The following is a 23664-nucleotide window of genomic DNA, read 5'->3' as shown; positions in this document are numbered from 1 at the left end:
GCCCTGCCCACCTTCACCACCAGCCCCCCAAAAGTCACCTCGTAGTGTGGAGCGACAATTGCGCACCTTCGTATTGTTAGTTTTGCACGCCCCCCTTCCCTCCCCAGTTCTGGCTTGCCATCGTGCTCCTGATTACCTGCACCTCTTCTCTCTCCCCCCCGTCTCTGCCGCCTCTGCTTCTCATCTTCTTGGACCTCGATTTTTATATTTCCTTCTCTTTCTTCCTGGTTGACCACCTCGCTTTTTTGAACCTTCGCCGAGGATATCCTCTTCTTTTAGCCTCTGCCTGGTCCAGGGCATAGGTAGCTGTCATTCCAGCTTCAGCTCACCCGCTAGCAAACTAAAAGGCTTGGTCTCAGCTGCCTGCCGACTGCCTGCATTCCAGCAACCGTCACCCGCTCAAATACATGCCGTCTGGTACGAGGGTTGACCGCACCACGATTCGCAAACACGATATTCCCGCCTTCCGATCACTACGAGCCGCGCTCTCTCTCCCAACTCTTCTTTTCCGTCTTTGAATCTCGTACATCTCGCCGCCTGGCGCGCCATATCCGCTCTCTACAAGGCAAACGAACCACTCACTAGCTGAGATCGAATATCATAGCAACAACGAAGAAACAAAAACAAAAAAGTCTCGACGACCGATCTACGACTTTACCATTTACTATTCTTCCTTTTGAGCCAAAATTCAACCACGCCCTTGCTCGTGGTCATCCACCTGATTTCACGCATCGCCGACGAATCGCCAAACGTATTCCCCCTGGTACACACAATCGAACTCGTTCTCTCCCCGACTGGTATTTTCGATACACACCATCAACTTCACAATTGGCACAACAAAGTCATGTCATTTTGATTTGGCCGTGTTGCTCGACTTGTCCGTATCAAACAACCACCTAGGTTGAAGGGACGAGCCATTCACCATGACTGTCCCTCCGCTTGATGACATTTCTGCACTCGACAATGCCTGTACTGTCATATACGACGACACCTTTTATTCTTATTCGGAGAAGGGATTCCTTGCGCTTCCGTTAAAGTCCGATTCGAAATGGGAGACTCTCAAGAGCGGAGTCAAGGTTAGAGGACATTCTTGCGCCGGCAAGAAGCTCAATAACAAAGGCGCAGCCTCACTTCTAGTAGTCGGTGGTTACAGCGATGACAAAGGCTACCCCGGCCTGCAGGAGTACACGTTTGCCACCAAGACGTGGGCGACTTTGACACCCCAGACAATGGATTTGCAAAATCGCCGTGGGCACAGCGTCGCCTATAATGACGCGGCGGATTCCATCGTGGTTTTCTCCGGCACTAGGTCAGATGATCCGGGTGCCAGCGGTGGTGCCTCCCAGGAGACTCACAAGATTATGGTCTCGGGAGATCAACCGCTCCGAGTCACGTCGGCAAACCCTCCGGCCTCGGGGAGAGCTGGTGCCGTCACACCAATGCTTTTCCCTTGGGCTGGTGCTGACATTGCCATGATCTCTGGGCCGGCCGACGATGGTACTATCTGGTTGATGAACGCAGACCTGGGCAACAACGATGGTTGGAGACCAGTGGGGAGCGTCCAAGACTCCTGGGCCTCGGATTCGGACGCGGTCCGCGGCGTACTTGTCGCCAGCACCAGCGACACTTCCATCAATCTCCTCAAATTCGACTTGAGTCAGTCGCCCAATGTTGTGAAGCGTATACCTATTGCCAAGGCTCCCAGTTCAGCCATGCATGGCGCAACCGTTGTAACAAGGCGCACGGTCGACTTTGGACTCGGCGACTGGCCTGAATACAATAGCACCAATGCGCCGGATGCGACGAGAAGCCGCTACTCTGTTGCGCAAGGTGCCAATGGCATGATTGTCATGTCCGGAGGCAGCACCAAGGATCCCGTTGCCATGTTCGACGCTCAAAAGAACAGCTGGGTAAATGCCGCTGTTTTTCTCGGGGAAGATAAACAAAAGGCTCTTACCTCATCCACGAAGAGCACCACAGCAACCTCGACGACAGCGTCCTCTACCTTTGCCACCTCGATCAGCACAACCACCTCCGTCACAGCAACTCCTACCGAAACCAACTCGGCGACCACACCCGGAAAACACGGCCCTAGCGCAAACGCTATCCTAGGCATCACTTTGGGAACTATTGCAGCCTTCCTCGCCATCCTCCTTGTCATCCTGCTTCTTCTTAAGCGCCGCAAGCGCCGCATGAACCCTAATCAAGGCACTGTTCTTAATCCCGATGAGAAGGATACCGTTGCGTTTGCTAGGAGTCCGCAACCCCCTGTATCGCATGCCAATCTCCGCGGCCACACCCCTACGCTCTCCACCGAATCATATTCTTCTGTCGCCATCCTTATGGGCCGAATGGGACCCCAGAAGCAAGCTGGTGCCAACGGCAAGACGTCGCGGGCATCGTCGAGAGGCTCGATCGGCTCTGTGCATAAGCAGTTCAAGAGCACTATCAGCAAACCTATTCCCCAGCCTTCGAACAATCCAATGTTGCAGGGTCAGAATGACCGAGGTGTTGCTTTTGAGCCCACCGTCGCGGCACCCCGCCCACGCAACGGCGAGCCAACATCTGCACATGATGGCACCCGTCGCAGCTCGGGATGGAACAAGTACTGGTCTGGGGGCAGCGCTCTACAAATTCTCGGTTACGGAAACAAGCGAGCGACGGTCGCCTCGGAGCGCAGCTCCCGGTACTCGGAGACCAATTCGGCCAGTAACAATGCCCGCGCCACTCAAGATTCTGCCACGGTGCCTCCTCTCAACTTTGAGTCGCCGCCCGAAGTCATCAGGGTCAACACGGGAAGCCCCGTCGTATCGCAGTGCGTCAGCAGGGTTCCGGCTGAGGGCATTGCCGGCACAATTGAGCGCCCGGTGTCACCCCTCTCCTCGGTTGACGGTTATTCGAGCGGAGTGCCAGAGAGCATCCACGAGATGTTTGGAAACTCTGGCGAGAGCAAGCCCTGGGGTCACGACCGTGCCCCAAGCAGCATATACCACCATGGGCGGGAAGACTCGACGGCACCGCAAAGCTCTGGAGTGAGCCGACAACCACAACTTGCCATGGCAGCCACGTCGTCGGACATGAGCTGGCTCAACCTGGGTGACCAGAACCGTAAATAATGTTGGCTTTCGAAGATGTTTTGTTTCTTTTGCAACATCCGAAACAAGGCCGAGTTGTTGAGCATCTAGTTCTGATGACTTGGGTGGCTTATACCCTCATTGTTTGATAGCGTTTTTCGTTCTCGAGCCTGTCAGCGCGGCAGGATTTTTTTTTGTTTTTCTGATGGCTTTGAAATTGAAGAGTTCCCCCAATAGGGGGGCTCGAGGAAGCATATTGCATAGACTGGCGCAGCGCGAGCAAGTTCGGGCTGCAACGGAGCGTCACTCGTTGGTTTCAACCCCCTCTTTTCTTCTCCATCATTCTCTTCTTCCCTCTTTCTTCCTGTTTTTGAAGCACATGGGCGTCTGCAGACGTCTATGGGCAGTTTGGGGCTACGCATTTTGTTAGTCTGGACCCCGACGACAAGGCCAGAGATTTCCGGTTGGACATGTCCGCCTCATATCACACATTTTCCTCTTTATCTGTCGCTTATACATTCTAGACTAGGGCCCGGGTTTGGCCCGCATTGCTCTTAATTTCAATCAATTGAAGCCGTTGTTGCCTGTTGCTGACGAAGGTGTTGAAAAGGTGGAAGTGGCGGCTGATATATAGATATAATGGGAGCCTATTCATCTCGCGAGTGCTAAATGTAGCGTGACACGACTGTGTAGAGGGACCATCCATGAATGTGAATTGACGGAAGTTGTTTATATTTGGAGTGTTCTTTTTTTCGTTTTGCAATACCTGGTTCTTTTTCTTTTTGTCTTTCCGTTTCCTTTCCTTTCTTTTCTTTTCCCGTGCGTTTGCCCGATTTACGAGAATCAAAAACAGAGAGAGAGAGAGAGAGATGGACAGACGCGCGATGCTCTAGATGCAAATAGTGGGAATGTTGTGTGGGGTTTACTTTGTTCGGTGAACAAGTAGGGAAAACGCAGCCGACGCCGACGCCAATGACGCCGCCGTCGCCCGCTGCGGGAGGAGGAAGGAAGGGCTGACGGACATTTTTTGTCCTTGCCTTTTTTTTCTTGCTGTCTTGAGATGTTAACGATTTTTTGGTTATATATATATATACTTTTTGATTATTCTAGGCCTGTCTTCTTTTGCTGGATGCACTTCGAGTCATCTTCTTTTTTAAAAAAAATTTGTTCCATCTGTCTCTGCTATCCTTGTCTCTTGTTGGCCGTGGGAAATGCATGACAATCCCCTGGGCCGGTGATGCGGGGACGCGCCGAACATGACCCAACGGCACCTACCGGATGCTGCTCCGTGCCTCTCGAATTTATTAATCGTAGTATATTGCCTGTCCAGTTCCATCGTTTCTACTTTGGGTGGCGGTTGCATACGTAGGCGCGCGTATGCAAAGCACGACGTAATGATATACGAGGGCGTCGTGTGTGTGTGTGTGTGTGTTTTCCCCTTCTCTCTTCTTTTCTGACTTGTCATTTTTGGGTCTATATATGATTTTTTGCATTAATCTTCAATCTTGCGGTAGACGGTCCGGACTAAAAAAAAAAACAACGCGGCGTGTACGAGTTTAATCCCGTCTCTGCCACCCTTTTCAATGATGAGTAGGACAGCCAAGTTTTGAGGCACTGTTATCTGAAAATCAAGAATGGTACGCAAGGAAAACAAAAGGCGGTTGGACTTGGCCAAAGTCGTCCGTCTTAGCCGCTGCTCTGGTGAAGCGTCTTGCTTTTCGTCCCCTCTTCTGCCCCCTATTTTTGTGCTTTTTGCCAGGATCAGAGGAGCAAGAAGAATGCAGAAACGTTATTCCCAGCACTGATCAGGGAAGAAAGAAAAACAAAGGATAAAGAGAGAAATGGAAAAAAGTGGTTGGCTGTTACAGGTGAAGGAATACGGATATATCCCCGAAAGCGGGCCACGGCCCCCCCCCCGTCAGGTTGAGGCTTGCCTAATATGTGCGATATGAGGCTCTGCTACCACTTTCTCGGTACAAGAAAGAAGAGAAAGGTAATAAGATGAGAGGGCCATGATAATACGACCGAATATAGCGTACCAGACTCGGCAAGGAATGGTCTTGTGCCCGAACCCTCCCGGCCGCATCTATGCAGCGTGTTCCTACGGATTACAGACTTACTGAGTATCCTCTCCAACAGGGTGTACCCACAGCATGTCATCGGGGGGCCGGGGGCCTGTTGCACCAAGTGATAGATTGACGCTCCCCGGTTCATCCTGTACTGTTGACTGAGTACGGTCTACTTTTTTTCAACGCGTCGTCACAAGGTGCTACAACGGATGCCGAGAGCTGCAGGGAAGGGGGGGGGGGCTACTTTGTCCCTAGCGAGCTCGCGCGTCTTGTATTGGGCTCTCTCTTCTTTGTCGACTGACAGCAAAACCAATAAAATTGAAGCCAGAAGCTAGTTGAGCGAGTCATTCTACCGCTGCGGGTCGAATGGGGGAAGGAGTTCATCTGTTTTGTTCAGCTCAGGACGGGAGATGGACAGGGACCAGCTAGCCAGGACTTTGTTGACGGGTACAAGGGCAGCGAGGACGAGAGGCGGGACGAAATATGAATGCAACACCGACTTTTGGACCATGACATGACGATTTGAACAGAGGAAGAAGGGGAGGGGGGGTTGGCACCCTGTTTGATTTTTGCCGTTGACGCCCGTTGAAGCTGTTTGGCCGAGTTTGACGCAAACTGAATGGAGCCTCCTTGGAGATTGATATCTATTTGACCGTACTGATAATAAGCGACGGGAAGCATCCCCCTCCGCTCCTCTCCCTGTACTCTTATTTTTTTTTCTCTTCCCCTTCTTGTTAGCCCCTCTCTGATCTGTGCTGTTCATCTTGTTGGCCGCCCGGGCCGGCTACTGAGTACGCTACTGTGCGAGGCAAGGGTTTCCACTCCTCATTAATACGTATGTAACGTTCTCAAGGGGGAGAGGTGGTGGGAGACGGGAGGATACCCGCTTTCTCTCGTGCACAGCGGGGGAGGGAGATATGTGAAGCAAAATAAAAATAAATCTCAATAAAAATTCAAAGAGGGGGGGGGGCGGGGGAAAGGAAGTTAGTAGGTGGATTTTTGCCCCGGCCCCTCTTTGCTCCGGAAGTTGTCCAGTGTTGATTCCAACTGGGCCTTGTTCAGCCGAGGCGAAAAAAATGGGCATTGATGGAAGAAAAAGAGAGAAGAAAGAGAGGCAGAAGTGAGGTCGGGGTGGGCCTGTTGGTCGTGTCTGGGTTGTGTTCTGGGGCTCGGAGATTTCTCTTTGGATTGCGTGCTGAGAAAATGGAGTCCTTTGAGTCCTTTTTTTCGATTATAATTTTTGATTTAGCACAATTTATATCCTTGATCAAAGACGAGGAGATACAACGGGGCAACCTGGCCTGGCAGGATAAGGCGAATGGGGAGGGCTGTTGGATAGATTGGCAACTGGATATTAGGTCGGGTGTGATGTGGTTGATGATGTGGGAATACCGGGAATATTCTACATTTTTTATCTTACAAGGGTTTTGTGTTTCTACTATAATCATTTTAGATCACAACAAGAGAAGATTTTTTGTGCCCTACATTGTGCTTAAAGATTTTTTTTTTCCATGTCTAAATTGTGGCCGGCTGCTCTCTATCCATACTGCAAAAGGGCCGGCGAGGTGAAGCGAGGAGCCGGAGCAAAAAGGGAACCCACAGAGAGATGGAGAGACAAACAAAACGGGGCTTGGCTGGGTAGCGTGTCTTTTCTGTGGTCGTTGACCATGGCCAGTTCGAGGATGTGGTGGACAAATACGGAGTAGTAGGCGTACTACTTTTGATTCCGTGCAGATTTGACCGTGACCAGTTCGAGGACGTGGTGGGTAAAAGGAGCATGTCATTCGTCGGTAGGCGTACTATTACAGATTAGTTACTCCGTGGTTCAGCACCAAGAACCTTCCAGGTTTTGTCTGGCACGAGGCGGTGGCTTCGTTTATTGGCCAGCCGCCCGATGTCAGCCCTGCTGCGTGAGCATACGGAAGGGGGGGGATGCAGCTGAATGCAAGCACACCCTTGCCACGCTAGGCGGACGAATGACACACTGGGGGTCTTGTAGATGGAGAGGACCAAGCCAGGTAGAGAGAGAGAGAGAGAGAGAGAGAGAGGTAGGATTATGAGGCGAGACTCGTGGGGAAGAGAGGTTGGCCGCGGGGGGGGGGGGGGGGCTTGGAGGGCTGGCTGTAGACTGCAGGCCGCAGGCTGAAAAGAACCGGTTGGTAATGGTCATGCGCGGACTTGTTTGCTGGTGGAATAACACCAAGTCCAAGCCCCAGTGTGCATCATGTTGTATTGATTTTAGAGCGAGTGATGCGAGTCAATGCACGGAGTAAAAAGAGCTGCATTGTTTTTGGGGGCCGGCTGAGTAATGATAGGTGGTATCTGGGGTAGATGCCCGAGCTGTACCGTGCCAATATTTTACTGGAAAAATGCACCAAAATAAAGCAATGGGTAAATAAATGTTCTTTTTTTCTGTCTCTTGGCCAAAAGAAAAATGGAGAGAGGAAAAGACAGAGATGGTCCAGCCCCGTTGTTGTTGGGCGAGGGGGGGGGGGGCGCCGGCGCAAGGCGGAAGCAGAGGGCAAGGAAATTAGAGATGCTGATAGGCAAATGGCAAGTAGGCTAACAAGAGATAACGAACCCTGGGTGGACAATGCATGAAGAATGGGCAACGCTACCTACTTTAGTTGTTGGGAGAGAAGCGTGGGTTTTCGTGGTTTGTTACTTTTAGCTCGGGCGACAGAAGTGGTTCCGTTGGACTGGGTTGACAGAAAAAAAAATCAACATGAGAAAAAAAAAATACAAGGCGGTGGATGATATTGTCGTAAAAAAAGGAAAAGAACAAGAACAGATTCAAGAATGGGCGAATCAATCAATCAGTCGAATGAGTCCCAGCACCTTGGGCATATCTTACCTTGGTGGTACTGAGAAGTAGCGAGCGCACAAACTTGTCCAGGGAACGTATTAGGTGACTGACTTACTACCAAGATTACTGGAGATTAGACGCCGACGGCATTAAGCAGTACTTACTTGTCTCCTAAAAGTTGGTTCATGCATGGTTGGTCAACCCCCCTCTTCCCTCTTTCGTGTTGCATGGTGGATGGCCATTCAACTGGTCTACTCAGTACTTAGATATCTCTCGAACCAGGCACCACCAGAAAGTAACTCGGCATCGGTATCATTAGTATGATTATGCTCGCCTTGCCAGGGTCCCCTTCCGCGTCGCACCTTGCCTCGTCCTCACCTTGCCTCGTCCTCTCCCCACACCTGGAGGAACACAAGCCCTCCCCTCTCCGATACAACCCGCACGGCTTTCCGACCACCCACATGCTGCCCACCTCCAAGTACAGCAAGTAGCCAAGTAGCCAAGCAAGTGTGGGTAAGTTAAGTAAGTACTTACTTAACGACAAAGCTGTAAAGGGAATTCCGAGCAATACCTGGGTACCTAGGGAATAGCCTGCCTGCTAAAGCATAATCTACCAAAGTACGGAGTACCTACCTGCATGCCAGCCTGCCTAAGGTACCTACCTATTTACGTTTGGCGCTTCAGGTCCACTGCACTGCTCGCAGACACCGCTGGCACTAAAAACCGTCAAGTTGCTCAACGAGCCGGCACCAGTAAGTAAGTACTGCTGAGATGGCTACTGATAGTACCTAACTACCTAAGTAAGTACCTACTTTCCTAGCTGTAAGTAAGTTAGTACCTGTATCTGCCCACCTAACTAGTACACAGCCCTGGCTGCCTGGTACCTTTTTGCTGCCCCTCGTATCTTCAGCTTTTGCAATAACTGGTACTTACTTGCTGGTACTATACAAACCTTCCACAACTCCCCGCTACAACCACCCACTTCACCCACTTCAACCGCTAAAAACCCCCCCAGTCATTTTCCCTCTCCGCCTCTCTGCCTATCCCCAGCACAGGCAGGCAGCCCTCCCAACTACTTACCAACAACCGAGAATTCAAACAGCCATCGATCGCTCCATCCACCATCTTATCCAATCTTGTTGCCTCTTCTCATTTCTTCCCCTTTCCTTCTTTTCCCACCTCACATCCGTTCACCATTCAATTCTTTCTTGCGGCTGTCCCTTGCCTCTCCCCTCGCGACCCGCGACATTTACCAAACTCGACAACCACCATCAAGCGCACTACTACTCATCCTGTGCCGCCCACTCGAGTGACCCGCCGGCAAATTCCACGCCCAACCAGCCAGCCAGATAGGCGGACAGACACGCAGAGACACACCAACTATAATAAACCAATAACTGCCTCGCCCTGTCTGGCCTGACCAAGCCTGGCTTGCGCCAACGCCGCCTCCGCCGCCGCTGCCCTCCTCTTTCCGGCCGCCGCAGAAATTCGTCCCGGCCACCTGCCCATCTCGAAACCTTTCCGGAACAAGATTCACTCATGTCCAAGTCTACCCTCTACACCCGCGACGCTTGAGATTCGACTTCCTCTCTCGTCAACCGCCGCATCGCGGCTCAAAAGCAACACCGCTAGGCTTCTTTTTTTTCCCGCCAACGACCAGATAAAATAGAAGGAAGCCCGCGCGCGCATCGATACAACAGCCACCTCAAAACCTACCTACGTACCTGCCCACCCCCCCCCTCAGGGCCCTCGACTCCTCCACCAACAACCAACCCTCCCGCCATGATGAGTTCTGCCGCCTGGGAAGGCCAGGACCAGCACATGTCCTCGGGCCCGGACGACGAGTTCAATCAGTTCCTCGACATGACCGGCATGGGCACCATCCCCGACGCCGCCACTATGCAGTTTGACTTTCACGCCTTCAACGACACATCTTCGGCCGGCCCTCAGCCCATGATGCCCGCCACCGCTCACCAGAATCACCCTCAACATCAACATCACCAGCCTCGGCACCCGGCCTCCGCCGCCGCTTCCGCCGACGCTCTCATGACCGACTCGGATCCCTCCGCCATGATCCCCCGCAGCGACGGCCTGCTCCAGAACCATACCCCCGCCATGTCCGCCGTCTCCCACCCCTCCGTACCAGCCCATATGCTCGCCACCTCGGCCCCCGACTCCATCTCCAACATTGACGCCCAGATTCACTACCTCCAGCAGCAAAAGTTTCATCAGCAGCAGCGTCAGCTTCATGAGCAACAGGCCACCTTTTACGGCCCCCACGGCCCCTCGGTCCCTCCCACCCCCCAGAGCCTCGAGATGCCTCCCACCGCCGCCGGCCAGTTCTATTCCCAACCCGAGCAGATGCCCCAGCGCACCGCCTACGATCGCAGCTATCACCAGCGCGTCGCAGAACAAGATGTACGCGCCCCTCTCTTCACAGCCCTGCCCCTCCTCTTTCTTGTCCTCCTTTGCCGCTTCTCCCCGGCTCTCTCTTCTTCTTCCCTTTCCTTCTACCTCTCTTCCTCTTACTTTTCGTCCAACGCGCCTCCCACACCCAGAGTCGCCCCTCCCAGTCCCAGAATCGCACAATGCTAACCTTGTTCGCAGATGGCCTTTACGCCTCTCGTGTCGCCTGCCGTCACCCCTCTGGATCCTCACTTCAACATGGACAGTGCATTTGCGGTTCCCGGCTCCTATTTCAGCCCTCTGACCTCGCCTGCCCTGCACGCTCAGCCCGATGGCTCCGTCTACGACCACAGCACCAATTCCAACAACTCTCCCATCGACATGGACCTTGAGACGCCTCCCGCCACGCAATCCGCACCTCCTACCCAAGATCTAGCCAAAAAGGCCCGCCGAAACAATGCCGCCAAGGCTCGCTCCAAATCCGCCGTCAAAAACTCACCCATCGCCAAGCCGCAACGCCGCAAAGTCGGCCCGAGCCCTGCCATTGTCTCCCAGGTTCTGAGCGAGGTTGACGAGAGGAGGTTGCAAATTGGCGGCGAAACTGGGCTCTTGCCTCTACCCGCCACCTCGACAGAGGGCTCGGATGAGAACGCTTCAGTCTCTCCAGAGAACCTCACAGACATGCCACCGCCTCCCGTTCCCGCCCGCAGGTCCAACAGCAAGTCTCCCTATATCCAAGCGCAGAATGGCAGCTCCAACCAGGCCCCGCCCCTCTCTCTCAGCAACGAAGAGAGGCAGCAGCCTCATCCGGCCACGCCAGCCTCTCTCATGAAGCTCGCGTCCTCCAAGGGCAAGAAGCCCCAGTCGACACAGCAGGGAGACACGGCCACCGAGCACATCGAGTCTCTGGAGCTGCCCGAGGCCGTCTCCAACCGACCCCTCGCGCCCATTGACACACAGATCGCGTCCCAATTTCCCGGCAACGACCAGTCTGCCTCGGCCCGCAGCGCAACCTTTCACCCATCACCCTCGCCCAATCTGCGTCCTGCCAGCGGCACCCTGTCCGCCAACGCGAGCCCCTCGCTTGGTCCTCGATCCGCCGGCCCGTCCGCCCGTAAGACCCCACAGCTGCTCTCGCGGAACAATCGAAAACGATCTACGGGGTCCGTCCACGTATCGCCTGCTCTGCTCCCTCGGATATCGCCCAATATCAAGCCGCTCATTCCCGGAACGCCTGGCATGTCGGCCGAGGACACGTCGCGTCTGCTCATGTCCAAGTCCAACTACCAGAATATCCTCGAGGGCAACACGGTACCCGGTGTCAGCTATCCGATGGAGCTCTCCACCAATCTCACCTCGAAGCGCACCTCGCACAAGATTGCCGAGCAGGGTCGCCGCAATCGCATCAACTCGGCGCTGCAAATCATGGCGAGCCTGCTGCCCGACCACGCGAAATCCACGTCGGAGGATGGCGAGGACAAGAAGGACGGCAAGGGAGGCAGCAACAGCAACAATACGCCGAGTAGCAAGGCTAGCGTGGTCGAGAATGCCATTGTGCATATGAAGAATCTGCAAAAAGAAAATGGCGACTTGAAGAAGGAGCTGGAAGAACTGAGGAGTAAAATGGAGGACATGCAAAAGAGTTGATGACGCGCCTGCCCGGCACTGATGCTATGCCTCTTTTTACCATTTCTGCTTTTCCTAGCTACTCTTCTGCTGAGTTTTTTTTTCTTCTTAGTGAGCGATTCTGCATGATGTGCGTTGAATACCTTGGATCTTTCTTATGAGCGGGTTGTTGGACGGGGATACCCTTTTTTTTCTTCAAATTTCCTAACCTGGTTTTTGGTTTGCGGGAAAGTTGACGACGGAGAGAAATGGCCGACGGCATGGAATATATTGACATTGGTTAATGGTGACTTGACTTATGCTTGGGACATGGAGGGATTCTTGTTCTTGTTTTGTGTGGGTGGTCTTGTCTCGTAATTATTGTTTCTTCGTTTTGTTCATCACTTCGTTTGCAATACTAGCAGTCGCCTCTTGCGGGCAAAAAGCACCAGCAGCATATACGTATATACCTCTTTATACTATGCCAATGTACATGAGATTCCCAAGAAATTATTTTTTGGAGCTACTGTTTGTCCTTTGTTCTTGTTCGAGTTGGCACTCGTTGAAACTGAACAGAATGAGCATGGCGAGATGAGGGCTTATTCCTTTTCGCCTACCCTATCGCCAATGGCCCCTAAAATTGCCTCGCAGATGCAACATTTGTTAACCTTTGCTTTTGTCAAAGCGATACCCGCATGGATCATGATTGGCAGGTCCACTGATGCCTCATGTGTCCGCTCTATGTACAATACGTTTGATTACGTGTGATGCCTATATACAACCCGTGTCCCTACGCTGCAAGCACTGTCAGTCCACGCTTGCTCTCCCTCTCTCTCCCTCTCTCTCATAAATCGTTTCCTTGTTTGCCCTCTCAACTCGCACTGTCCCTTGTCCGCTCGTCATTTCGGCGGCGGCGCGAGCACGTCCCCGTCCAGCTGCTCCATGACCTCCACCACCAGCTTCAGGCTGTCCATGAAGGAGTTGACGGCGACGCGGAGCATGCGATTGGTCGCCGCTCGGTAGTCGACGAGCAGGATCCGCGCGTCTCCGGCGTCACCGACGAGGCACAGCCGCCGGCGGACGAGCGGCGACAGCTCCGGGTCGACCTCGATGGCCTGCAGCGCCGTCGAGGCCAGGCGGTTCGTGGGGAAGGGAACCTGCAGCTCACTGACGAGGTCGTGTGCGGGGTCAGCGAGCGGTCATGCGCGGCGGGAGGAGGCAGGGACATCTATGGTGTCAAGGTGTGTGTATAAAGGTGACCAGAAAAAGGAAAACAGACAAAAAACGAAAAAAAAAAAAGGAAAAAAAAGGGAAAAAAAAAGGAAAGAAATATATATACAGGCCAGACAAGCAATTTTATATAAACATGCTGATGCTACGTGGTAATTGCAAAGAGAAGTAGAAGAAAAGATAATTCAAGGGTACAAGAGAAGGACGATGGTCACAAGATCCAACTTACATGGTGCAGGGAAACCCAGCGTCTGCAACGGAGGAAGTCATGATGTTTGTTGTACTCGAACAACGCCGAGACCGCGTGATGGACGATGCTTTTCTCCCCTTCCTTTCCCGCCTATTTTGGAACACTAAACAGGCCGCTGACTCGTAGATGTTGTTTCCCCGGCGAGAAGAAAAAACCGAGAATGGATCTTTGTTATTGTTTTTTTCTTCTGTCAAGGATTTCTTTACACTCTTGCTTGGCTGGAATGTAGCTTGAAGCAGAGCGCACACACACGCACACACACACACACACACACCCAATGTCGTCAATTTTCTTGTGGCCGCTGGAGCGGGGTTCGTTTTTCTTCCTCTGCTGGCGCAGCCATAATGTGGCTCATGCGAAAGGAAAGCCTCACTGTGGCTCAAAATGGCGCCGTTGCCGTGGTGACGGCATGGGAGGGTCTCACCAACACTAAAAGAATGGGCCCGGTTCCTCCCCCCCCCTCCCCACACAACAACAATAAACCGTGCCAACGTGCTGTCCAGCTGTTGAAAACTAAAACTTAAGGGGGGAGCCGTCTGCGGCCCGGGAGGCCCGACAAGGATCAGGGGGATAGGGAAGGGGGGATGGTTTCTAGCTGCTTTGATAGGATGAGAGAGGATCAAAGACGAAAAGGAAGAAAAAGAAAAAAAAACAAGGGCTGGCAAGCGCCGGTGGAAAGCGTCAATGCAGGCAAGATGGTACAAAAACGTTTAGAAAAGCAGCGACTTTGTCTCCTACCTAGTCGTTTCGCGTACACAAAGCAAGGGACGAGAGGAGGGGAGGGAGTAGGAGGAAATGGAATAATGATAAAAATAACAAGCTGGGGGCAAACGAAGAACTACTGAGTACTTACTGATACTTACCAGTAGATGCAAAAGAGGATGCGTCGTTCAGCCACTCGGCCTTAGTTTTTTTGGCATTGCCTGTTGGGCAAACAAAAACAGGAATCGAGCAGCGCTACTCATCTTTCCATGACAATACATGACCGTCCCAAAAGTAGCATGCCCTTCTTTGCACGCTACTACTTACCAGTATCAGCTCGTTTTGTTTGTGGCGAGGCAGCTAAGCGGCCGCCGTTTTCTTGTTGCTGTTGTTGTCCCTCCTCCTTCTGTTCCTCTGGGCCATTCATCAGCAGCGGCTCCCGTTGACATCAAGAAGAAAAATAAAACAAAAAATTGGCAACGAGTGTCTTTTTTTTTTCTTCTTTTCCTGGGTAGCCTCATCCCCTACAAACCCCCTCGCATCTCGTCTTGTTGTTGTCTCTTCATCACCGCCTTTGGCACTGCGAGAGAGATCCACAATCGGCCCAAGCTTTCCCTTGTCCTCCACACTTCCCGCAGCCAATCCTCCTCTTCTTCTTCGCACCCCCCCCAAAAGCCAGAGAAGACCTGGGCCAAAACAACAACATCCCCAACAAGCGTTCTGTGTGCGACTCTTCTACTTCTTCTTCTTCTTCCTCTTCTTCTACATCTCCTTCTTGTTCAAGGACCGTTCCGCACGCATCTTCGTCGCAGTTTGCTTTCTGTTTTTTTTTTATTTGTTTACTTTCAACCACAAAAACTCGCAAGCATTTCTTACTACCCAGCCTGGCCCAGTCGCAAAATCAAAACAACAAGATCCGGCTAGGATACAACCTCACGCAACACCAACCCGACTGCGACCGAGGCACACAGAGAGCCACCTGCAATGGCTCCCACCTCCCGCCACGCCCAGAACCTGGGACAGGTCATTGAGTACATCCCCGGTGAGTTTTGGTGCTGGCCTCCCCCGAACGTTGTTGCGTCGTGAAGAACAAAACATCAAGCAAGAAGGAAGAAGAGAGAAAAGGACCGCTTCGCTGACTTGCTTGCTCCAAGACCGACTCTACCTCGCAGCCTACATCACCCCGCCCACGGCAGACACACTCTTCCCTACGCCGCCCGAGTCGCCGCGGAAGCGTGCTCAGAGGTCGGCCGGAGGCCGTGTTGCGCCGTCACCCAGCTGCCGCTCGCCTCCTTGCTACTTTACGATTGACGATAGCCTCTTCTATAATGCCTTCCACCACGACTTTGGGCCCCTGCACATCGGACACCTCTACCGCTTCGCAATTCGCTTCCACGACATCCTCGGTGCCAAGGAGAATAAGGACCGTCCCGTCGTCTTTTGGAGCGCCGCTGACCCAAGAAGTAAGCACACCACACACACACACACACACACACAGCGCATCTGTGATGATGTTGTTTGTTTTTCTACTTTGGTTTCACGTTGTCGCTGACTCATTCTGTCCTAGGTCGTGCCAACGCCGCCTGCATGCTCGCGTGCTACATGGTCCTTATCCAAAACTGGCCGCCTCACCTGGCCCTTGCTCCCATCGCCCAAGTCGACCCCCCGCTGATGCCCTTCCGCGACGCCGGCTATAGTCAGGCCGACTACGGCATTACCGTCCAGGACGTCGTCTACGGCGTCTGGAAGGCCAAGGAGGAAAAGTGCATCGACCTCGACAACTTTGACCTCGATGAGTATGAGCGTTTCGAGCGCGTCGAGCACGGCGACTTCAACTGGGTCACCCCCAATTTCCTCGCCTTTGCCTCACCCCAGCACACCCCCGTCGCCAAGATCGCAGAAGACTCGGACCTGTTCAAGCTCCTTCCCAGAGACCTCGACGCTCTCGACGCCCATCCCACGCTTCCTCCGCCCTTTAAGAATGTCCTCTCACACTTTGCCGAGCGCAACATTGGCCTCGTCGTCCGCCTCAACTCGCATCTCTACTCGCCCTCCTATTTTGAGGCCCTCGGCATCCAACACATTGACATGATCTTTGACGACGGCACCTGCCCCCCGTTGACCACCGTCCGCAAGTTCATCCGTCTCGCCCACGAGATGATCACCGTCAAGAAGAAGGGCATCGCCGTCCACTGCAAGGCCGGTCTGGGCCGCACTGGCTGCCTGATTGGCGCTTATTTGATTTACCGCCACGGCTTCACAGCCGACGAGGTCATCTCCTTCATGCGCTTCATGCGCCCCGGCATGGTCGTCGGTCCGCAGCAGCATTGGCTGCACCTCAATCAGGGAACATTTCGCGAGTGGTGGATCGAGGAGCGTGTCGAGCGCAGGCTGAGACGCGAGATGGCGGCCTCTTCGAATACCGTGCCCAGCACGCCGATTCGAGCCATGCAGAAGAATTCCCTCCGCAACGGCCAATTATCCACGCCCCCCAACCGTAGCCCCTCGAACCGGACGCCGCTGAGCGAGGTTGACGACCGCACAAACCAAGGACACAACCAAGAGGACTACCTGCCCGCCCCTACTCCTGGTCAGCCCAGAAAGACGCGCTCGGAGCGCCATCATCCCTACCAGCGCTCAGGCTCGCACCAGACGACGACGATCGAAGAGGCGCGTAGCATTGAGCAGGAGACGGAAGTCATAGCTGTGCAGCGCCACTCGGCAGGCACGGCCGCCGGCGACTCCGAAGAGGAGCTTCTCATCCGCATGCGTAGCTCCCGCAAGGCGTCCCAGTCGCCCATTCGCAACGAAAAGTCGCGATCTGTGAGCACCTCGACGACGACAACGACAGTCTACACGATTGACAATGACGCGTCGCAGGACGCCGAGAATATTGGCGCCGGCCGTCCGCCCAAGGCCGTGGAACGAACCCAAAGCGCCTCGGCGACGTTGCCCCGTGTCCGCGGCAGCCGTCGCGGTGCCATGCCTGAGTCCCCCCTCCGCAGCAAGGACTCGTCGGTGGCGGGCGTACGCAAGACGAGCGGCCGCGTGGGTAGTGTCGGCCAAGGAACCTCGGCGGCCGCCATGGCCACCGCCCGCAAGGTTTCGGGCGCATAGAAGACGGCCCGGGCTAGACGACTCTTGTATTGAGAGCAACAAGAAGACGAAGAAGAAGAAGAAGAAGAATGGAAGAAAGAATGGTTGCATTTTTTCAGCATCTTGGGGATCTATTCACGATGACGACTCACGTATTCTCTTTTTTTTTCACCTTTCTTGAGCGATTCATGATTGCATGGTATGGCTTTTGAAGATGCAGTTTCTTTTCTTGGCGCAAGAGAACTTTCCAACGGTCAAACATTAATTCCGGAAAAATCTTTGTCAGCCTCGTTATCCTCCGACTGGGTGTCAGATTGCAAGTCTATATATCTTGGTTGCGTGTGTGTTGGGCGTTGTTGTTGTTGTTTATTTTTTTTTCTTTTTGTTAAACACTAGCATTTGGGGTTTTCGGTTTGTCTTTTTTTCTTTACTCTTTTGTTTTATTTTACATCTTTTTGCGAAACGGCCGAAGCATGGAGACGAGCAGTGGCTTCACTTTGACATTTTACATTTGACTGCGAGGAAAGCAGCAAGGGTGGAGGATTGATTTTCTTTAGTCCTGCTGTGGGGGGCATGACTGCACAAGATGGACTTGTTTGTTTTTCTTGGCTGAGTGGCTTTTTTTCTTCTCATTCTTTTCTTGTTGTTTGTTTTATATATCACGGTATCACATTGGCATAAATTTCAAAGTATTGTTGAAAATATCCTTCACTCTCATCTGTGCGTGGCAAGAGATGTAGAGAGGCGTTCGTGTCCACCATGTGTAAAGTACTACTTACTGGTATCCCAAATTTTGACAAGACAACTTCTCTCTCACCGAATCTCCACTCCCTGTCAAATAAACAATGTAGTACCTGCTTTCCAGGTGGATTGACAGTATCATGCGATGTTTGTTCTATCCTCTTTTTTTTGTCCTCTTCTTTGTTTGGTAAGCCTGCATGTCTCCAAGTCAAACCTACCCTAAACATTACATTACACCCACTGAACCTTCGGGCTAATAACCGCCGGATCAACGACAAGCTCTTTGTCAGGTACCATGGATTTTTTCTCCTCCTTGTCTTTTGCTTCTCTTCTTTCTTTTGCCTTTTTTTTTCTTCCCTTCGACTTATGTGGACTCGAAATTAACACCCTCGTCGATTGAGCTCGGCGTTTTCGGGGGAAAGAGGCCATTCATTGGACAGGGGGGGTCGTGGCCGCGTACTGAGTACTTTTGGTACTTTGAGTTTTTTACGATCTCGGCTTGGCAGGCGATTGCCGGGGCGGCGGCGTGAGACCCATCACGTGAAGCTACCTAATAAAACATGGCTCCAAACCATTGGAGACAGAGAACTTGGCCGTTACTAGGCGGGCAGGTGTCTCCAAGTTAGGGGGGGAAAGACAGTCCAAATTGCAGAAAAAGGAAAAAAAAAGCAACAGAGAGAGAGAGAGAAAGGGGGAAAAACGAGAAAAAAAAGGTGAAAAAAAAAAATCAATTGCATGTGAAATTGCTCAATTCATACGCCGGCAGTTGCCAAACAAGCTTTTTCTATACACGAGATAGCAGGCGTAGTCGCCGTTGACATGGTAATGATCATGGTAAATATTTCTCTTCTTCTCCAGTTTCATCCTCCCAATCAAACTTCTCCCACTTCGTAGAATTTGTCATGGCAAAATGGCAAACTCGGCTTCCGAACCGCACTGGTTGAAAGGTGGCATGAACGCGTAATCAACTCCTGTGTGACATCCAAGAGAATGGTGCAGACTCTTTTCAGAGCACGTCGCTTAGTAGACCTTCTTCTTCTCGTCGATGGAGAACTGGCCAGGACCGCTGTTGACGAGGAGGAGGAGACCGCCGACGATGGAGAGGATCTGGAAAAAGTCGTACTTGGCGAAATCCTTCTGGGGGTGGTGCTCGTGGAGCTGCAGCAGTTTAGCAAAACGCGTACAATTAGCAGTGAGACCATCTTGGAACTTACAGTCCAAAAGTTGTTGACGAAGAGGTTAAAGATGGAGAGGATGACGACGAGGAGAGTAGCGCTGAACTTGGCCTTGAAGCCGACGACAACCATGATGCAAGCGCCGGCGCCGAGGATAGAGACGAGGACGCGCCAGATCGACCACGAGCCGGAGAAGACGAAGCCGACAAACAGGAAAATCAGGAGGACGCGGCCAGCGAGCTGAAAGTACATCTTGCGGTCCTTCTCGTCGAGCGTGGGCAGCCCAGCAAACGCCTTTGTCTTGCGGACCCACGAGTCGGAGAGGACCATGATGAGGCCACCAATGACGGAGAGGTTGCGGAGGAAGAAGTTGAGGTCAAAGATGAGACCGTATCCGAGGGCCTGGGCAACGACGACACCCATGAGGCCGGCGACCGCGTAGTCAGAGTACTTTCGGATGATGACGAGGGTGGAGCAGGAAAGCATGGCGAGGACGTTGAGGAGAAGGAAAAGGTGAGTGATGCCAGAGGGAACTGCGGTAGCCTGTTAGTCAATGCGCCTCTGAATCTCCTTGTCTCGCGTTTCCTTGCCAAGAGCAGCAAAAACTTTGGGGAAGGGGAGGCTGGGGCTTACTATGGCGATAGTCTTTGAGGTAGATGAGCTGGTCGTTCCACTGGGTCATGATGCGGAGGGCATCTTCCAGGAAGGTAACGACGATGAGGAAGCGGCCAATGGCGGGCAGATACCTGCAGAAAAGAGACGAGATGAATTGATTAGCTAGATAGTTCCAGGGTGCATGTTGTGCGGCGCGCGCGCAGCAGCAGTCATTGCAGGCAGGCCGAGGGAGAGCTGCAGGCGAAGAAGCGTCGAGGTAGGAGAGGAAGGGCCAAGGGCGGCATTGTACTCACGGCTTGATGGGCTCGCTGGCGGTCTCGAGAAAGTCCTCGACCTTGCTGGTGTAGGGGCGGATCTGGTCGAGGATACCGGACTCCTCCTGCTGGGAGGACGAGCCGTACGGGTTGGGGCCGCTGTTGAGGCCATAGCCGGCGGAGGAGCCGCCTCGGAGGGACATGGCTGCGGCGACGAAGGAGTGGACGGCGTCGGATTGACTGTCTGGGAATGCGAGCAAAATGAAGAAGAAGAGACAAGGGAAGAAAAAACACGCGCTCCAGCGAGATTCGCGAGATTGATGGAGAGAGAGAGAGAGGCGAGTTGGGGGCGGGGAAAGAATTGGCGAGACCTTGTTGTTCGAAAGGTTGGAAATCGCGGGCGACGTGGGATTGAGACGGGGAACGGTGTTTAGACCAGCTGTCCACTACTTACTTGGGTGACCTGGCCCTGTACTATGAGGTAGGTAGGTACTTAGGTCACTAGCACGAACTGGGTCTGGTCGGAAGTACCACCAGTAATAAGGGCGGGGAGGAGGCGGAGGAGTACTTGGAAGGAAGCGGGTAAGTAGGTGTCAGAAGCAAGCAACTATGCGAAAAGAAAGGCTGGGGTATGCACCGAGTATCAATGAGCCGTCGAAATATAAAAGATGCGATTCTCTCGATTCTCTAAGGATGAGCTGTGATTTTTTTTCTCAATTTTTTCCTTATTTCCAAGAGGACAAGCCACCAGAAGACCAGCGAGACGATATCGATATACAGAAAACCATAGAGGGTACAGATTACAGTGGCTGGCCTTCTCCCAGGTCGGCCCAGTGCTGCTGCTGGTGCCGCCGCCGCCGCCGCTATGAATTAAGTATGAATCGTGACGGATCTTGATGTGCTAAGTAAGTAAAAGTAGTGAGTAGAAGGAAAAAGGCGAAGCTATGACCCTCTGGGCACACGGCCAAAACTTACCACTGTGTCCTTTCTCGAGATTACCGTGGCCCTGTCAAACAAAAAATCAAGTAAAGTCACTCCCTTGCGGAGAAAATATGGAAAGGATACTTTGTTGACACTAAGGATGGCCGAGCAGCGCATCATGGCACAACCCGAGCGCCACCGCAAAGCCCACTCACTCCCATTTCACTCCCCACAGCGACAAGGTGAAAGGCTCCTGTTCCAATGGGCTTATAACGCTCCGTGTCCTACAATCAATGCCCCGAGATCCAGGAACCAGGTGCTGTCTTGCACCTCTCAGGTGAGTACTTATTTCCCTGAGTATCTCACATTGGATTGGTGGGCACAGGTCAGTAAGTAAGTACTGACTTACCTACCTAAAGGTATCAAGGTAGGCAAGTAAGTACAGATGTCAGGTACCTGCCACCGCTGGCCTAGCGCCTGCCACCGCCACCCCATCCCCCATCACGCCCCACTAAAAATACAGCTCATGCATCTCTCCCGTGCTTATTCCAACAACCAAAAAATAAATAAATAAATAAGTACGGAGTATCCGTAGAAAGACACCTAATAAGTAGACGAGTCATCACTCCAGCTGTAGTCGCCTCACCACCTTCCATTCCAGTCTCCGAGTACAACCTGTACTCTCTCAGTCTCTCTTTCGAAATTTGCGAGCTGGATTCGATTGCTTCTTGAATATTCTTCGATAAGCGCCTAATCATCTTGCTCTTTCCCCCTCTCCTCCCTGCCTACATCACCACAGCTATCCAAGACAAAAGACACCGAGTTCCACACCGTGGCTGATATGAGCCAACACACGAAAAAAAAGAGTTGTTCATGTCAATCTCCCACCAGAAATCATGCATAGTTCCACTTGCTACGCTCGTAAAAATAGCCTTCGTTCCCGGGGATCCTCCTGATGCTAGCGGACGTGTTGACCATCTCCATATTCTCTATACTCGGAACCAGTATGACAAGAGGAATATTGTCTTTTTCTTTCTTCCCGAAAGTCATGAAAGAAAAACTGATGAAAGTAAAAGCAGCGTTGAAATTGATTGCTCACAATGAAGCCCAAAGGTACTTCGTATTTTATGTCTTGATGGCAATGGCCAGTGCTAAACATCTACCAAGTCTCGTCCTCTTCTCTTGCCAACCTTACCACAGCCGTGCTAGGAAATTCCCATTCACACACGATGTTGATGGGCCCATAAAACATCTCTCTTCATAGGCCTGGGCATCATTCATCTTTGCAGCAACTCCCAACCATTTTACTCGGCTTCACTGGTCATTCACAATCTGTAGCTCTCCGTGAATGTCGTACCTGACCCGGCCTTCCTCCGCCGCACGGCGCATCTCCTCCCGCAGCACCGTCCGCTCCCCCGTCGCCGGATCCCACTCCCAACCCTCACGCATCCACATCCATCGTAGAAAGGCTCGAAGCTCCTTATCCGCTGGCAAGACTCTCATCCACTCTGGCTGGAACTCACCCCTCGCACCCTTGCCGTTCCAGTCCTTGGCCCTCCCCAGGAGCACGTCTCTGCAAAATATCCGCCAGCTGTCAATCGCATACGGACCCTGTGTCATGTGTCCAATTTCCCAGCCGTCTTCGGCGTTCTCGGCGTGGAGCTTGGACTGCGTGTCCAAGTCATGGCCGACTTCACGCGCATCATATCGACGCACAGCGTGGCGGACGCCCGGCCGGGGCGGATCAAACATGAAATGCTGCGCATACTTTTGCATAGCGCCAAGCCGATTCTGTCCCAGTCCCAAGTGCCGAATCATGCCGAGTAACTCTGCTGCATTGTTGGGATTGGCAACATCGCACGGCGCTGGGAAGCGCCCCTTGACTCGCAGAAAAGTCGGAATCGCGTATTCACCCTTTGTCTTTATGAGAAACGTCACGACAATGAGTAGCCAGAAAGGCTCATGGGCCACTTGCTCTTGAATGATGCCGAAAGATTCGGCGCTGAGCGGAGGAAATGGGATGCATGATACCGTTCCAGGACTAGGGCGTGGAACGACGACAGCCCGTGGCCCCCTTGTTGGCGTTGGAAAGTAGGGCGATGTGCCGGCGTTGATGTGCACACTCGACGACTGTGCTTCGCCAGGCTCCTCTGGATAAACGCACGACGGTTGAAGACCAGGTGCGGGGATGTTGAGCCGCGAAATGAAGGAGTTGGGCAAATCCGCTGGCCTGAATCGTTTCGTCGAGGAGAAGACGTCGTCTGCATCGCCATCGCGGCACCAGTAGTGCGACGAGGTAGCGTCAGCCTTGCGTTTGGCCGCCTTGGTCACCGTTGTCCTCGATTGACTCTCATTTATCCGAGATCCTAGTAGCACATCATCGAAAGCTTCCTTGGCAAGTGACTTGGCCTGTTCAATGAGACGGTCAGTCGTCTCCCACGGCGCTTCGGGCTTGGAGTCGGTTGGGCGGCCGCTCGCCTTTGTAAAAGGCGGCGGTTGAATGTTGTCGCCCAAATGCCAGGCGTGATCAACATGTTGAAACCACGCATCGGTGCCGGCCATCAAACTTAGGTCAAAGAGGACCTTGAGATCGGATGGCGACGCTGCGCGGTCGTCCAAGAGGCCGACAAGAAACTCGTATGTATCAGCAGGGACGTCAAAGACTTGGAGTATCTGGTCCCCAAAGCGCGACGTCATGGCCATTTCGGATCGATCTTGAG

The 23664-nt window shown here is 52.9% G+C and overlaps 6 protein-coding genes across 6 annotated transcripts; 3 read left to right on the top strand and 3 right to left on the bottom strand.

Annotated features, from left to right (window-relative positions):
* Positions 1-923: 923 nt before the first annotated feature.
* V2A60_000191 (uncharacterized protein) lies at positions 924-3116 on the top strand (the record flags this gene model as incomplete). Its single annotated transcript, XM_083251562.1, has 1 exon — positions 924-3116. The coding sequence occupies one exon, from the start codon at positions 924-926 to the stop codon at positions 3114-3116; it is 2193 nt and encodes a 730-aa protein (XP_083107688.1).
* Positions 3117-9734: 6618 nt separating this feature from the next.
* Positions 9735-12002, top strand: V2A60_000190 (uncharacterized protein; the record flags this gene model as incomplete). Its single annotated transcript, XM_083251561.1, has 2 exons — positions 9735-10367; positions 10557-12002. 2 exons carry the CDS (start codon positions 9735-9737, stop codon positions 12000-12002), a joined length of 2079 nt encoding a protein of 692 aa, XP_083107687.1.
* An 857-nt stretch (positions 12003-12859) lies between these two features.
* V2A60_000189 (chromatin DNA-binding EKC/KEOPS complex subunit PCC1) lies at positions 12860-13460 on the bottom strand (the record flags this gene model as incomplete). The annotated part of the gene is made up of 2 exons (XM_083251560.1): positions 12860-13127; positions 13420-13460. 2 exons carry the CDS (start codon positions 13458-13460, stop codon positions 12860-12862), a joined length of 309 nt encoding a protein of 102 aa, XP_083107686.1.
* Positions 13461-15126: 1666 nt separating this feature from the next.
* Positions 15127-17259, top strand: V2A60_000188 (phosphoprotein phosphatase CDC14; the record flags this gene model as incomplete). The annotated part of the gene is made up of 3 exons (XM_083251559.1): positions 15127-15184; positions 15297-15605; positions 15710-17259. The coding sequence occupies 3 exons, from the start codon at positions 15127-15129 to the stop codon at positions 17257-17259; spliced, it is 1917 nt and encodes a 638-aa protein (XP_083107685.1).
* Positions 17260-18999: 1740 nt separating this feature from the next.
* On the bottom strand, positions 19000-20226 carry V2A60_000187 (protein ERV29; the record flags this gene model as incomplete). The annotated part of the gene is made up of 4 exons (XM_083251558.1): positions 19000-19137; positions 19194-19687; positions 19788-19900; positions 20063-20226. 4 exons carry the CDS (start codon positions 20224-20226, stop codon positions 19000-19002), a joined length of 909 nt encoding a protein of 302 aa, XP_083107684.1.
* A 2032-nt stretch (positions 20227-22258) lies between these two features.
* Positions 22259-23647, bottom strand: V2A60_000186 (uncharacterized protein; the record flags this gene model as incomplete). Its single annotated transcript, XM_083251557.1, has 1 exon — positions 22259-23647. One exon carries the CDS (start codon positions 23645-23647, stop codon positions 22259-22261), a length of 1389 nt encoding a protein of 462 aa, XP_083107683.1.
* Between the last annotated feature and the right edge of the window lie 17 nt (positions 23648-23664).

The sequence above is a fragment of the Cordyceps javanica genome, chromosome 1, assembly GCF_051103115.1.
Source record: "Cordyceps javanica chromosome 1, complete sequence".
In the NCBI taxonomy this organism is placed as follows: domain Eukaryota; kingdom Fungi; phylum Ascomycota; class Sordariomycetes; order Hypocreales; family Cordycipitaceae; genus Cordyceps; species Cordyceps javanica.
The sequence above is the reverse complement of the archived record's forward strand: the minus strand, read 5'-3'. Positions and strand labels throughout refer to the sequence as shown.